The sequence below is a fragment of the Ciconia boyciana genome, chromosome 3 (assembly GCF_034638445.1).
Source record: "Ciconia boyciana chromosome 3, ASM3463844v1, whole genome shotgun sequence".
NCBI lineage: Eukaryota > Metazoa > Chordata > Aves > Ciconiiformes > Ciconiidae > Ciconia > Ciconia boyciana.
Genome location: NC_132936.1, coordinates 36,506,554 through 36,522,317, shown reverse-complemented (window position 1 = coordinate 36,522,317; position 15,764 = coordinate 36,506,554). Strand labels below are relative to the sequence as shown.

General features: G+C 36.9%; 1 protein-coding gene across 1 annotated transcript in view; it reads left to right on the top strand.

The window, feature by feature from the left end:
• The first annotated feature begins 9,347 nt into the window (after positions 1–9,347).
• IMPG1 (interphotoreceptor matrix proteoglycan 1) overlaps positions 9,348–15,764 on the top strand; it is a 67,478-nt gene continuing 61,061 nt past the window's right edge. The window contains exon 1 of the mRNA XM_072857852.1: positions 9,348–9,414. Within this exon, the coding sequence (XP_072713953.1) occupies positions 9,348–9,414 (67 nt within the window). The remainder of the gene's footprint in view (positions 9,415–15,764) is intronic.

Here is a 15,764-nt window from a genome sequence, read left to right as displayed (position 1 = left end):
GCTAATAAACACCACAACAGTCCTCCACTCCACTCAGCTTTCAAAATAACACACCATAGTGGGCTGGAAAGCAGCTTCAGGCCAAGGACACGGAGGAGATGAGAAAACTGTGGAAAGAAGCAGAATGAAATTAGGAGGTGGGATGAAATGGGAAGATTAGAAAGTAGAGAAAGCAGAAATGGAGAGGATGGACACCTGAGGAAAAGATACCAGACAAGAGGGTAGATAGTCACCAGGGCAGAGGATCAAAAAATGGTGCTTGGGTAAATAACAACTTGGTGGAGAATGTGATTTTTAAAAATGGAGCAAAAGATCAGAGAAAGATTGAATATTTAGGGTTCATTCTGAACTGAAGGGGAAGGAACAATAGGATTTGTGTACAACAGATTTCCTGACCCAGCTTCTCTCTTCCTGCCATCCATATGCACCATGAATGCTATGCAGAGGGTAACTGTACCCTAACTGAAGGATGTAGGTTATAAACTGTATGTAACTTAACCACAATTGATCCTGTTTACACTGTGAAAACATTTTTGAACTCCCGTCCTATTACTTTGATCAGTCCTGTGTATTCCTTTCTGGGAATGGGTCATCTTTAACTGAGCATTTGTACAATGTGCCTTGAATTGTTGAAGCCTAGTTTAGGAATCACAGTTAGAATTATGATTAAAAAATAAAAACCTGAACATGCTATTAACACTATTTCTAACAATACACACAAAGGAACTTTTGCCACATCACGGAATTCTGTTCCAGAAATGAACAAATTCTAGAATTTTTTCCCTGTTACTCAGTGTAAAGTTTTTTCTTTAAAATGTAATTTCAGCTTTCTAGACTTGATAAACTTCTAACTGTATATGGAATAATTCTTCCTGTTCTGTGTGGGTTATACTCTAAAATTTTTGTGTGTGAATATATTTGCCACATCAAAGAATCTCCCATTGCAAATACCATTTGGAGCTGAATATGACTTATAGAGGCCCTACAGTAGGCTCAAGTGGTGCTCAAACAAATTTGAAAAATAGTTACTTGCCTCTTTATGGGGAGTTGTTTCTGTTCGCTCACTATGAGAGTATCATAGAACCATAGAATGGCTGAGATAGGAAGGGGCCTCTGGAGATCACCTAGTCCAACCCCACAGTAAGATCAGGGTCAGCTAGAACAGGTTGCTCAGGACCATGTCCAGCTGGGTTTTGAGTATTTCCAACAATGGAGACTTTACAACCCCTCCGGAGATCACTGTTCCAGTGTTCGATCACCCTTATATTAAAAAAGTTTATTCAAATGGAATTTCTTGTATTTCAGTTTGTGCCCATTGCCTCCTATCCTTTCGCTGGGCAACACTGAGAAGTCTGATTCTGCCTCTTTACTCCCTCCCATCAAGTATTTAAAAATGTTGTTAAGATTCCCCTTCTGAGTCTTCTCTTCTGAAAGCTAAACAATCCCAGCTCTACTCAACATGCAGAATAACACATGTATAATACATTTGGCCTTGTAGAATAGTACACTGAAACTGTAAACACTTCCAGAAATACAAATCTGCAAGAAAGAAAAATAAATGGAAGTGAGAGGCAATTGGCATTTTCATAGAAAAGCAAGGTCGCAACCTTACTAAATAATACATGAGAACTTCTCAAGCTGCTTAATGAAAGTGAAAAAGCAATTTTTAAACATGAGAACAACTTCACAATTACTACTTTTGGAAACAATAAAAATATACTTGTCATCACAGAAAATAGTAAAAAAGTTCTCAAAATTTTTCTGTTTGGAATGGACACTGACTAAGAACTCATCTGACTGATATTTCCCTTAAAGTTTATCAATAACAAAATAAAAAAATGAGAAGGGGCAACTGAGCAATACAAACAAGAACTATAACATGGTTTGAAAGAACTAGTGCAAATATTTCCATATCCTTCGTCTGCATCGGCTGCATTTCCAAAAATGTAGCTATGAGATGCAGAATAAGTCCCAACTGGCACAGAGCCCTTTGGAAATAATGTAAAATAATAATAATAAAACTTTATTTAACACTCTAAGATAAGATGACTAGTAATACAAGGAACAAAGCATGATCTGAATAATGGCAATGTCACACTGGTAATGTTATACTGAATAAACCATAAAGGAGTTTATTAGTGGTAACCACAACATCACAGTTAATTGTGTGAGATTCCATGGAGGGATCCAGCAGCAACACTACTGGGAAAACAGCTTCTGCACATACACAGAATCCATTATGTAAACAATGACAAGTATGATACTGTCGGCTGGATAGAAAAGAGATAGGAATCTATCAAAAGCATAAAACAAGCTTGTTAGATGAGAGGCCAATACTTGTAAAGTTGACATATAACCTGCTTCTCAAAGCATCTTTGACAGAAGAGGTTTTTCACAGCATTTCTCTGAGTTCAAACACAGTAGGTTTGTTACTGAAAGTAACTGAAGCAAAAAGACCAACAATATAGATAACAGCAGTGTTTACTTAAATATTACTTAAATAGTACTTAAATAATTCTCCAAGCCTTGCCAGGCCTACTTAAGTGCAACCTCCACACTACTTCTTCCAATTTTCCTACATTTTGTTAAGAAAATATTGGAATTTAATTTGGATATTTACTCTTGCTGGAACTACATGTTATCACAGCCATTAACTTTGTTAATGACAGTTATCATCACACATACAGATCAGGAAGTTCCAGGGTATGGTCAGGTCCATAAGAGTCCTGCTGACTGTCACCTGTCCCTTTCTGAAAACAAAAGCAACACCCACCCCTCCTGAAAAAGGAGAGGAAGAAACTGTTAAGATAAGTATAAAAAAATACAGTTTGCACCATAAAGGTAATAATTTTCCATACATTTGCACATATTTTTATCTTTCTGGGTAGGTTTTTAATTTCTCTCCTTTCAACAGCTTCAGTGCGATATAACACTGGTGCACATACTAGGTTTTTTTTGCAAGACCTTTTCTTGAGCCAAAAACTCTTACCTACCAGATCAGTCCTGTGCACAGAAAATATGGTCATTTCATACTTCACTCTCATGTGATAAACCTAGCAAGTAAAACACCGATGAACAAATGCAGCCACTGTGCATGACAAGGAATATTTGAAATAAAAATTGTGAAAGAAAAAACTGAACAGCTTTAGGCTAAACAATAAAGACTAATTATTATCTCATGCCAAATCTCTGAAAGAGGGGAAAACTAAGCTAGTATAAAGATACAAGCATACCTAACACTTTAGATATCTCCCTTCTTGCTTTCTCACTCACTACTAAACATCTTCTCCCATTACCATAAAAAGAAACTGATCTACCAGCTACTTCTATGTTTCCTGCTTCTGATTAGACAACACATATTGTAAAAGACCACATCTCTTCAGGCTTGCTTCATGTACAGAGACAAATTTGATAGCTTGAATTTTTAATAGCTGATAACTACAATGTTCAACTTAATTTGCTACACTGCTGAGGACAGTTTTGTGAATAGTAAATCCATCAGTTAGCTCTGGCAGGTAAATCTAGAAAGATCTTTTCTGAGCATCAAGAGAAAAGCAACTTGTCAAGCATGGGAAGAAACATGTTTCAGCTCATTATGGCTCCCCATGATATAAGTTTAAGCAGCTCCAGGAATAACCGGAAGTTGTGTATTGGTATGCAAGCAAGTGCACGATAATCTGTTTGAGCAGATGTACTGTAGTCTTTATCTCCACTGACTGGAAGCTAATGGTGAGCTTGCTGTATCGCTGCCCACTAGAAAAAAATCATTTTAACCCCATTTAGATGTGTGATGATACCAAAGAAAGATCATATAACTATCAACATGAGCATAATTTGTTTATCAGTGATCACCCTGAAGCAGCAGTCAGGCTCGTGTATTTTCCTCATAATTATGCTGAATGACTCAGTTAATACCATGTTTTTTTCATACCCTTATCACACTAAACAGCATCTAAATACATTAATCCTTTTAAGAGTGTACAGTATTAAAAGTTTCAGAAGAAGGCACAGATGATGGGGTCAAGCAGTCGTCAGATATATCTGTAACTCGTCATGTAAATGTATGCACACAATACTTTTTCCCATTCTAAATAATAAGAGGTGCTAGGACTTCATAATTGTGTTAGTAACAGCAAAACAGCAAAGCTTTTTAAAGACCCCAGAGAATCTTGGAGATATCTTTTGATTGCAGAAGACGTCTATGCTTATGTTCATGAAAGGAGACAAAGAACTGTATTAACGCATCACCTGCTTCAATTTTGTGTTCAGACTAGAATGCCACAATGCTTGCTGCAACTGCAGAACAGAGCATCAGGCTCATTGTTTTGGAGGAGAGAGGTATCACAGAAAATGGATGAGTTTGCTGCACCATTCAGTATGAGCAGCAGTTGTTATAACTACTGCGTAAGCTTGACTTTAATGGCAGGTTAGTCCAAGTTAGGGACTACAGCTCAGTGCCTAACAGTAGTCATGCTGGATCAGATCAAAGACCCAGTTAATCTACTACCTTATCTATATTTATGGTCAACAAATGGGTAGTGAAATAATATAAGGAACAGGCAAGCAAAAGTGGTCCAGTTCCTAGCTTGCCCTCACAGTGTTTGATGATCAGTGATTAATGGACTTTGTGCAAGAGGTTGCAACTGGAACAGCATGCGAACCCCATTCTTTGATGGACCCAGTGTTCATGAATTTGTCAAATTCCTTCTTATTCTTATATAAAGGAAGTAAATTTTCATGAATTGCCTAATTAAGTTGGAAAATTTATTGTCCCATCAAGGTGCAGAGACCAAAAATATAAAAGGCTCAGGAAGAAGGTAGACAATAGATGCCTGAAAATTAAATTTGGTATTTTCCTGTTCTCATATTACAAGAAAAACTAAGTAATTTAGTAATTTCCTCAACGTTTCTGTCATCTCTCTTTCAGGCCAAAGACCCCTAGTCTGTGTAATATTTCCTTATATGGAAACCATTCCATTCCTCTGATAATCCTCACCACCATCCCATTAACATTTCTAGTTTTACTAGGTATTATTGCTACTGCAGGACCAGAGCATCATCAAATATGCATGATATACCATTTTATTAAAAAAAAAAAATTGCTTTCTATTCCTTTCTAATAAAGCACTAGTATTCTATTTCTCCTTTTGATCATGGCTAAAGATTGAGCTGCCACTATCACAAAAACTTTCGAACTCTCCTTGCCAAGTGGCTATTCCTAATTTAGAGTAAATAATTATCTGTTCATTGATAGCATTATTTTTTTCCCATGGATATATTTTATCTCCAGCTTTGTAATCCACGTTCAGCAGCAGGACACAGGTCTGCATCTTTTCACTATTGGTGTAAATCTTAACGATTCTGAGCAATTCTGTACCATCAGCAAATTTAGTTACCTTATAATTTGCCCCCTCTTCCAGCATAAAACCTAATGGTAACACCTAGTCTTTGAAATGCATATTTCTTTCCCTTATTTCTCATCTTTTAACAAGCTATTAATGCAGAAGATTTTTCTTTTCACTCCATGACAGCTTAGTTTCTTTAAGAGCAGACCTCATCAAAAACCGTTGGCTGTCCAAAGATATTGTATCAGCCAGATCATTCTTTTTATTGTGCTTATTTCTATTATTATGGTTTCTATCAATTTGCCTAGTACAGAAGTTCGACTTGCTAAGTACAATTCTGTAGATTTGTACCAAAACCTTTCTGAAAACTCTTTCCTTTGGTATAGAGGCTGATTTAAGCATTCAGTTGCACAGTCAGCAACTCCGAACCTTAATCTCTGAGTTTCTTTTGAACTCCTGGGTCACTGATACCTATTACTGTCTATTTCTCACAATTCAAATTTACTGTTTTATTCTAAACCAAATTATTACTCCACTTCTGGCATTTACTCAGAGTAAAAACTAACTTCATTTCCACAGCATTTGCTGCATTACTATTATTTTAATGACATCCCAATAGAAATGTAGTGCATTATCTCAATGCTATCACTGTCTATGTCTATTAGCAAAGTGAGTTATATGGCACTCTTCCAGGATATACTGACTGAGTTCAGTTTTGAAGGAAGAATGTAAGAATTTCCAGAAGAAATAGGTCTTCTCTTGAAAAACAAGAGAACATTTGCAAGCACAATGTCTGGACACTGATCAGTTCTTCCAGGGAGAAAATATTTTGCTTAGTTTCAAACTGGCTTTCCCTGATGTGATCATATTTGTTCCCTGCTACTAAGGAGAGACACCAGAAAAGGGAATTGTCTATAAAATATAAACAAAAACAGTACGCAAAGCATAGGTATTTTTTACCTGTGCTGAGAGATACATATTTATTTTTCTTTTGTATTTGATTTAATTTACTGACTAAATATAAATCTTGTATTAGTTCAGTATGAAAAAGAAAACATGGTGGCTGGGCAGCAGTAGAGGGCAAAATACAAATATTGCCCAACTAGAAAAGCTCAAAAACCAAAAAGACAATTTGTTCTTCATTACAAACTCTTTAAATCCACTACAGGACTACTGCTGATGCCTAACTTTGATATGCAAACCAGAACATCTAAAAATAAAATATTATTTTTAAAATTTAAAATAATAATTTGGAAAATATTTTATCTACATTTTAATGCATGAGAAAAGGGGAAAAAAAGCCATTCTTACTTACACGTATTATCGTGTTTGTTCCTACAGAGGCTTCTCTAGCTCTCCCAGGGTCATCCCCTCCATTTGCAGATATGGAGGCTGAGACAGCACTTGATTTGGCCAAACTCAATAGCAAAGAAGGGAGCAGAAGAACCCAGGTTTCCTCACTTTTAATCAGAAGCCTAAAGCTGTGCCTGGTGTGTGCTGGCTGCCAGGTACCAATCTGGCTCCTATGGAAATAATGAATACCAGAGAAAGATTTGAGGTTACTTAAAATGTACTTCATAATTATATATCTCCCCTTCCTCAGAGCGGGACAGGTCGCTCAGGTAAATGCAGCATGGAAATTATAAGGAAAACAGTTGGCTAGACCAGTAGGAGAAATTACTCAGGACAACTAAAACCAGAAGTCAAACTTAGATGGTATAGGCTCTGACTCTGATGGTATAGAATCTAACTTGCCTTTATGGGTAACATGAGTTGGCTGGCACCCTGATTTACATACCTACGTAGGGTACCTAAAATTCAGCACTATGCATAGCAACTTTTAGATCATCTTTATGTGACAATGCGTTGAGCCCCAGACTTACCAACAATTTACATCAAAAGTCTTCTAAACAGAGTCCTTGATGGCCTAAACTGTCATTTTTCTGCAAGCAAAGGAAACAGATTTAGTTGTATTTAAACAGCACATCAGTGTATTATTCTAGATATGTGCAGTGATTCACTGATGTGCTGGTTTTGGCTGGGATAGAATTAATTTTCTTCATAGCAGTGAGTATGGGGCTATGTTTTGGATTTGTGCTGAAAACAGTGTTGATAACAGAGGGATGTTTTTGTTACTGCTGAGCAGTGCTTACACAGAGTCAAGGCCTCTTCTACTACTCACCCCACCCCACCAGCGAGTAGGCTGGGGGTACACAAGAAGTTGGGAGGGGACACAGCTGGGACAGCTGACCCCAACTGACCAAAGGGATGTTCCATACCATATGACGTCATGCTCAGTATATAAAGCTGGGGGAAGAAGAAAGAAGGGGGGGGCATGTTCGGAGTGATGGCGTTTGTCTTCCCAAGTAACCATTGTGCATGATGGAGCCCTGCTTTCCTGGAGATGGCTGAACACCTGCCTGCCCATGGGAAGTAGTGAATGGATTCCTTGTTTTGCTTTGCTTGCGCACGTGGCTTTTGCTTTCCCTATTAAACTGTCTTTATCTCAACCCACGAGTTTTCTCACTTTTACTCTTCTGATTCTCTTCCCCATCCCACCAGGGTGGAGTAAGCGAGTGGCTGTGTGGTGCTTAGTTGCTGGCTGGGGTTAAACCACAACAGTTAGAACAATAGAACAAAGTACATGAAACAATATACATAAAGCATTAAAATGAGCACTGAAAATCAGAAAAAGATCGTGAAAATACAAAAAAGCAGATCTTGTTTGGTCCCAGCCCAGTCTCTGTAGTAGCTGGTCTGAGTAGTTAAAATCAGGCAATCTCGGGAAGGGAAGGAGGCTACCATTGTTTAAATCCTAAGTGAAAATAGAGTACTGTGTTCAAATGAAGGTTGTTCTTAAAGTAACTTGTACTTACAGGTTCTTTCTGCTAGTCTAGATACTTCCTATGTTAAAGCACAGTTGCACAAAAATCTCTAAGGGGGACAGACCATTACAAATGCCTACCTGGTAGCTTTTTTAGGTGTAATGCAACAGTAAAAAACATTCTGGAAAATAAAAAGTATGGAACACTTGCACATGCCAAATATGTAACTGGAATAGTTATTTGGGAAACTGGAGCAGAGCTGTTTGAAAAGTGTATTCACTCACTGCCAATTCTTGGCCTGGTTATAGCTATGTGCTTGACACAGCATTTCTCAAAACCATTTCTTATTCTCCCTCCATGCAGCACCTTCCCTCCCCCACTCCCAGTTTGGCATCAGATTGTGCCAGCCCTGAACACTGCTGCAATTTACTGCTGAGTCACATCATTTCACCGTTGTCACATAACATCATCATCACTGCTCTGATGGGAATATTGCAACAGCAACCTTTTGGTATGAGAAGGGAGAGAGGCTTCCAAGATATATGCAGTGGAAAAGCTGAGTATAGTATGTTCTTTCAGAAAAAGCTGTCTTCCTCTTCAAAGGAAGTTCCCTGGGTTTTATGATCACTGGTTTGGAAATAGCACAATTAGGTCTCCCTGTGATTTCGCCTCTGCTCACATGCCGTACCTCCGGAATGCTGAAAGGATCAATATTCGAAGGCTACGGGCCCTAGAAGAGACTTCCGTTGTTTATCATGGTGCTGCTGAAGTCTTCTGGGGTTGACAGATGCTGCTCCAGAAGGTTAATAAGATGAAGAAAGCTCTTCCAGCTGGACCGTAAGAGGGATTATGTCTGAGCAGCAGATAAACAGATTATTCCAGAAACAGACACTGCTTTTTTTTATAACTTCGTCACTCTTATCTTACCACTCCAGTCCCCCAGGCTAGAAGTGTGTGCGTTGGAGGGGTTTGTCCAGTTCCTGCATTCTGGCACCTGTTGCATTCTTTGCCTAGTTGCAATTCAATGCATTCCAAGGCTGGGGACACCTGAAAATAATAAGAGGGAAGACGTTTGGGGATTTTAGTTCTTTAAGAAAACAAAATTCTTCTACTTGACCTAAATATTCTTATTTCCTGCATGACTGATCTTGAAAACTGTGAATGATCAATAGGCAGCATGCATTTGAAAACTGGATTAATATTTTTGATCATTTGCCTTGCTCTCCAAGTTCAGGGAAGCAGAGGTAAGTTCATATATTAAAGGTTTATATGAATTTACATTGCATATGTTGAAAAAAAAAATTGAAAGATCAGGGTATTTTCACATTACAGAATTCTTTGTTTGGAATTTGGTGTTTCGACAATTCAGCAAGAGACAGTACAGTTACTGACACTGCTATAAAGTTGGAAAAGGAAATGTTGGCAAGATTTCTTATGTGTGTTTCCCAGGCTTTACAATCTCTGTAAGAGATGCCATTTAGTTTTGATTTACCTGTGTGTGTTCTGTTATGAAAAAATATAATTTAAAAAACAATTATAAGGAAGGGGCAAAATAGCTGAAAGAACACCTAAGTGCTGACATTGTTAAAGATGGTCTATTATCCTTGAAATGAAAAGAAAGTAGTAAAGTATATCTTTGTATTTACTAGACATTTGCAGAAATTACTTCAAAAACTTTTAGATATACAAATTCTGGAGGAATAAACCATACTGGCAAATATACAAAAAATGGCAATACTAGTAAGAATTACTGTAATAATAATTGTAAAATTATTTTCAAGAAAACAGAAATACAGACAACTCCTCTGTACTTAGTACAACAGCTAACTATTGCTCCTTTTAAAAACATTTAAAAGTTCACAGCAATTTTAAAGCTTCTTCAACAACAAAAAAGAAAAGATGGTGATGTGTTTTTTCCCTGTTCAGTTCCATATTCAATAGATTTAGAGCTTTGGGGAACATGTTTAATTTTGGGGAAGGTTTCTTACTAACTTTTCCATCTATGCTTTGATATTTATATAACTGAATGAAAAACCAACATTACCACTGCTTTATGCTTGCCCAAGTCAATGACCTCCTATTTTATGTCAATCTCAGGCATGTTAATTAAACACAAAGAACGTAAAATGACAAAAGAGAAGTCTCCTCATGGGTATTTAAATATTTGTGAAAGAGACAGTGTGAAACATAGTCTGCTGTCAATGCTCCTTGGAAAGTTTTATTTACTTTTTTTTCTTTTTTTGGTCTTGCTTTTCTTTGCACAGATTTTCTTTAGAAAATAAAGAACACAGTTCTTGTATCTCACTGAAATGATGTAAATCTTCTCTAGTGGACAATTACAATACTGAAAAAAATCTTGGGAAAAAGTAATGTATTAGTTAACACTAGATTTATATTCTGTTGCTCTTTGTTTTTACTTTTTAATTCCATGTAAACAGTGTCATTTAATCATTAATGATATTTTGGAAATGTGGCAAAAAGTGAGAGAATGACAGATAGTTTATGTCTGATAAGAAGAAAAGTTATATCAAAATGCACTACTTTTGCATTTAAGTTGAGTATTCTACGACGGAAAGAGATATAATGAATTCCAGGTAATTCGTGCATGCTTGATGGTATCATTACAGTCCATATTTGTAATTATGAACTGAGAAAGTGATAATGTAAAAAGTGGGGTCACACAGTTTCACCCATCGCAAATTGTGATTGTATGTTACAAAACATTTCCCATAAAAGACTTCAGCAAAATTCTGGGAGGCTGTCTTGACAGAGAGGAATACAAAACTGTATATTATCTCCCTAAGAGATGTAGTAGAAGACTTGGTGCATAGAATGTTTATCAACAGTCAGGAAACAATGACCAATAATAAACTTCCCATAGCATCTTGCTTATGTAGCAGTGTTGGAATTTTCTCATTTTTGATGGCTTTCAGGGGAAAAAATATTTTTTCTGTACATGCATGTGAATGATAATTGGAAAAATTCCTTCCCACCAGTTTTATAAAGTACATGTGGTATGCATAAATGCCTAATAATTACTTTTTATTGCCAGGTAGTCATGCCATATATAATATTTTAAAACTACATTATCTGAAATATATGCACACAGATCTCAAAAGACTTAATTCTTGTGTTAAGAAACTTCTTTACCAGAGCAGGGATGCTTCCACAACTATTATTTTATGACTTAGCATTAGGGTCAGATATTACAGAAAATATTTTCAAAAGTACACAGACTCTCCCAGTAGTCTGAATACTTATATTAATCACTCATTAGTGGTCCTAACATGAATTATTTGAGGCTTTTATGGCTATTCAAGTTTGCAGTACATGTCAGCTGTGACAGACTAGGAAATAAGAGACTAAGACATAAAATACACACATCTTAAAAGAGAAAACATAGAGCTAATAATCTCTAAATATTTATAGGGTTAATCAGTTGATTTTTTTTCCCCTCATGAACAAAACTATCTTAAATTCAAATTCCTGATTTACACACATCTATATTTAACAAAAAGTGGGTTAACAAAAGTGGGGTTTGCTCAGTAATGTCTTTTGGTCCTTCCTCCTTGTCCCTATTTAAGACCAAAAGAGTCCTTCTCCCAGCCATTTGGAGGCTGTCCAGGAGCACCTCCAATTCCACAGTAAACAAACAGGAAACTGTAGGGAGCAAAATAAAGACTTTAGAGATAGAGTGTTTATCTTTGGCCATGACTAGTGCCAGAATCCAGGAAATGACCTCAGGACTTGAACTCAGGTCTTTGCCACTGTCCTGACACAAACTGTCTCTAACAATGGGAAGGGAAAGTGAGGGGGAGAAAATCTTTGCAACGGCAAAAAATCTACGTGCAAAATATGGCAGTAGAGTAATTTTTAACTGTTGAATTGTAAACCACTGAAAACCCAGACTAAGTAGCAAAATACAGAGGAGCTTTGAACTCCCAAAACTATACATTGATGCTGACTACATCCTAGCACTTGATACTGAGAATGTAAGGGAGCCAGAGAGTGTTCAAGGCTGTTTAGTGTTATTTTTTATTCAGCAAGCAAATATCCGCTATTTACTCAGCCATTCTTTAGGACACAAAGACTTTGTGTGTGCTCTATGAAATCGTTTTAATTCATTCTGACGTACTCCTTCCCGCTCGGCTATTCCAATTCAGCAATAAGTGTTGCAGATCTTCATTACTATAATTGCCCTTGAAAAAAGGGTTAAGCAAATTTGTGCCAAAAGGAAAGGGAAGTCAAAGAACATAAAGCTTCAAAGAAAGAAAAAAAGGACATCTGCTTTTTGCACTAACATTGTTTTCTGCTTTCATCCATAAAATAAGAATTACCAAGTTAAAGTTAGCTTTCCTGGTTGTGCTTATAAACAAATGAAAAGTAAACCTTTTTTTCCCCCTTCCCAAACAAATGTAACACTGGATTATATGTGGGTTTTAATCTTATCTATTTCCTGGCTAAAAGCCAAACTTGAATAAATATATTAGAACATTGTCGCTGAATCTTAAAGATTAATTCCAGATATAATCACACCTGTACCATAGTGATTAGTGAACTATATGTGAATGAACAGTTAGATGTGTGGGATTTTGTGTTTTGTGATTTTGTGGTTACAGCACAAAATGAAGACAGTTCTAATCAAGTTCTTTTCCACTTCTGCCTCAAAACTAGATCAATTTCATCTACCTCAGACGCTGGCCATGCTTAGAGCAAGGAGTTGGACTAGGTGACCTTCAGGTGTCCTCCCAACCCAACTTGGTCTATGCAGCTTGACACATAACTAAGTTAAGTAAGGTTAAGTCCAAGTCACTCTCTGTCAAAATGAGATGGAGTCAATTAGCCAGAGACTGTAGATTTTATTGCATGACGAGTGCCTTAAACTATGAGTAAAATTCACCAGTTCCAATTACACAAGTTCAAGTTAAGAGATGGCACTGTGGCTTCTGGCTCCTGTAAGCTTTCTCATATGCCAACCATCCTAACCGTCATCATATTTGGATACAGTTACCTTAATAAGCCCATTCTGCACTGCAACTCTTTGATTCACACCATCAAAATTGTTGAAATGTTAACATACATGGCAAAATATCGCTGGAACTTGAACTTATCCTGTCTCACTCATTTTCTCAGAGGATGGCTGTATGTCTTGAGTAAGACTGATGAGAAAATGAATAGCAGAGGTGCCCAAATGAGTGTTTCATCACTGCAGATTGGATGCATCCCTCCAAGAACTACTCAAACATTTAAAGCATTTTCTTGCATCCTTTGATGCAAACCATATCAGATAATAGAACAGCATTTCAGGTCAAATGCTTCTAAGATGGTCAAGGAAATACAAATAGATATATGTTTCATACGTCAACATTAAAACCAATCATTCTTCAATGCTGTTTCTAGTCTGGGTCCTGGACCTTAAGCAGACTATGATAGGATTCAGATGTTGGCAATGAAACCATTGATGGCCTTTGTTATTTTCTATGAATTCCAGCAGCAGAGGTTAGTACAGCTGATGAATAACAAGGAGAATTCTTCACCAGAATTTGCACTTATCTGTCTGAAAGAGACGGTATATATTTCTACCTTAAATGAGACATATGATGTCAAGGAAAACATGAGTTTCTTATCATGCTCTTTCAGGTAGGAAAGAAATGTGTCAAAATCACATGTGTTGACTCATAAAGCTTTCAGCATATTCAGTATTTGTGGCTGTGTACAGACACAGTGTACAGACTGCATCTATTGTGAACATGGATTCATTGTTAGCCAGTATATGACAACTATATTCACAAAAGCAGGAGAATCTTACCAGTGGCATATTATGTTTTCTATTCTCATCTATAATAGGTAGATAATTCACCATAGTTATTTTGCCATGAATTGTATAGTTAGCATAGTTCAAAGATGTTACCAAATTGTCTGTTTAGAGAGGGAGAAAAAAATATGTTTATCTGTTATAAGGCCCAAGCATAAATTTCATAAAAATAGTTTAAAATTATCTTCTCAGCTTTCTTTCTGAAGTTGGTTGATTTAACAATTATGTTTCTCATAGAAAACCACACAGATTTGTATGAGTATCTGGGAGGAGGAGAAAGCTGAGGGATTATGATATCTAGTTTAGTTTCTCAGTGTTACCTACTTGCAGAAATTAAATTCTTCACACTTACTGAAATTCCAAAGCACATTGGTTGATGACAACAGTGATCTTTCTTTGGTACCAAAATATAAATCCAGGTTAATTTAAAGGGTTCTGCAAAAGAACCATTATCTAATGCCATCTCTTAGCTTTGAATGTAACACCATTAAAACAAAAAGTTTGGGGGTTTTTATTAAAATTGAGATATTTACTACTGTCATTGCTATACCATATATTTCAAAATAATTTATCACATTCTTCTCCAGATTTATTTTGATATATGTTCTGAGGTATAGATTGTTTCATTATAACCAAACATTTAGTATTTTTAAAATAAGGATAACAACAGGAATATATCACATAAGGATTCATGGGAGCCTTGCCTTATTTGAGTACTATGTTAACAGTAACTAAGTTCTTAATCTTCCATAAATGTTTAAAGGACCATCATCACACATTCTTGCCAAGAAGCAGGATTTATGAAAAAACACCATTTTTCTGAATTCTCAAGAAGGAAAATCCCTTGGTACAGATCTAATTCAAAACAAGAACATAGTCTTTAAAAGGTTGAAAATTAAAGAACTTCCCTTTTAAGCAGAAGCCTGGAGCTCCTCTCCTGTGTCAGAGAGAGCTTGAGCATAGATTGTGAACTTGTGCAGGCAGCGTTTTGTCATGCTGAATCCAAGCAAGAGATACAGGGATCAGATGTATTTTGTCTTCAGTACAAAGTCCCCACTGCACAGGCAGGGCCTAGCACCTCCCTGACATGTAAGGTGATGCTGAGTCTTGCATAACACAAGCTATTAGTAGGTACATGAAAGGTTCTGTAGTGCTGGGCGTGTAGACACCAGTTTTGCAATACTTGTGCAGGAAGTCTGCTAGTGGACATCAGTCAGCTGAACACAGGATCTTCCAAGCTGGAGGCCTCAACCTGACCCCATAGCTCTTTGCCACAATTAGATACCCAGGCCTCATTCCACAGGTAATGTTACTATTTAGTGACTTTTAAGAATGGTATTCACACAAGCCAACATACCAAACAGGAATTACCAAGCTCATCATCGTCAATATTCATTTTGAGGAATTAAAATTAATTACTTTTAATATAAATGCCTTAGCCTTCTTCCTCTCTTTTAGGAACACAGGCATTCTCCTCTGGCCAGTGTTCATGTTCTGAAGCTAGGCATCAATGTCAGCTCCCTATCTTTCAGCAAACCATCCCTACAGTAGTGGACACTGCCCTCCTACCCAGCAGTTCACTGGCTAAGTGCACTAAACCTGAAGAAGTGAGATCCAAACTGAGTTCTCTCCTGTGCCTCAGTTACCCCAGTTAGCTCCCAGATAAGATCCACTACCCATCAAGATGCAAGAACTGTTGGGGCCAAGTCCCCTCAGCAATTCCTCTCAAAGTTCTTTTACTGTGTGCATTAAAAATAGTTAAAGAATATATTGGACCCA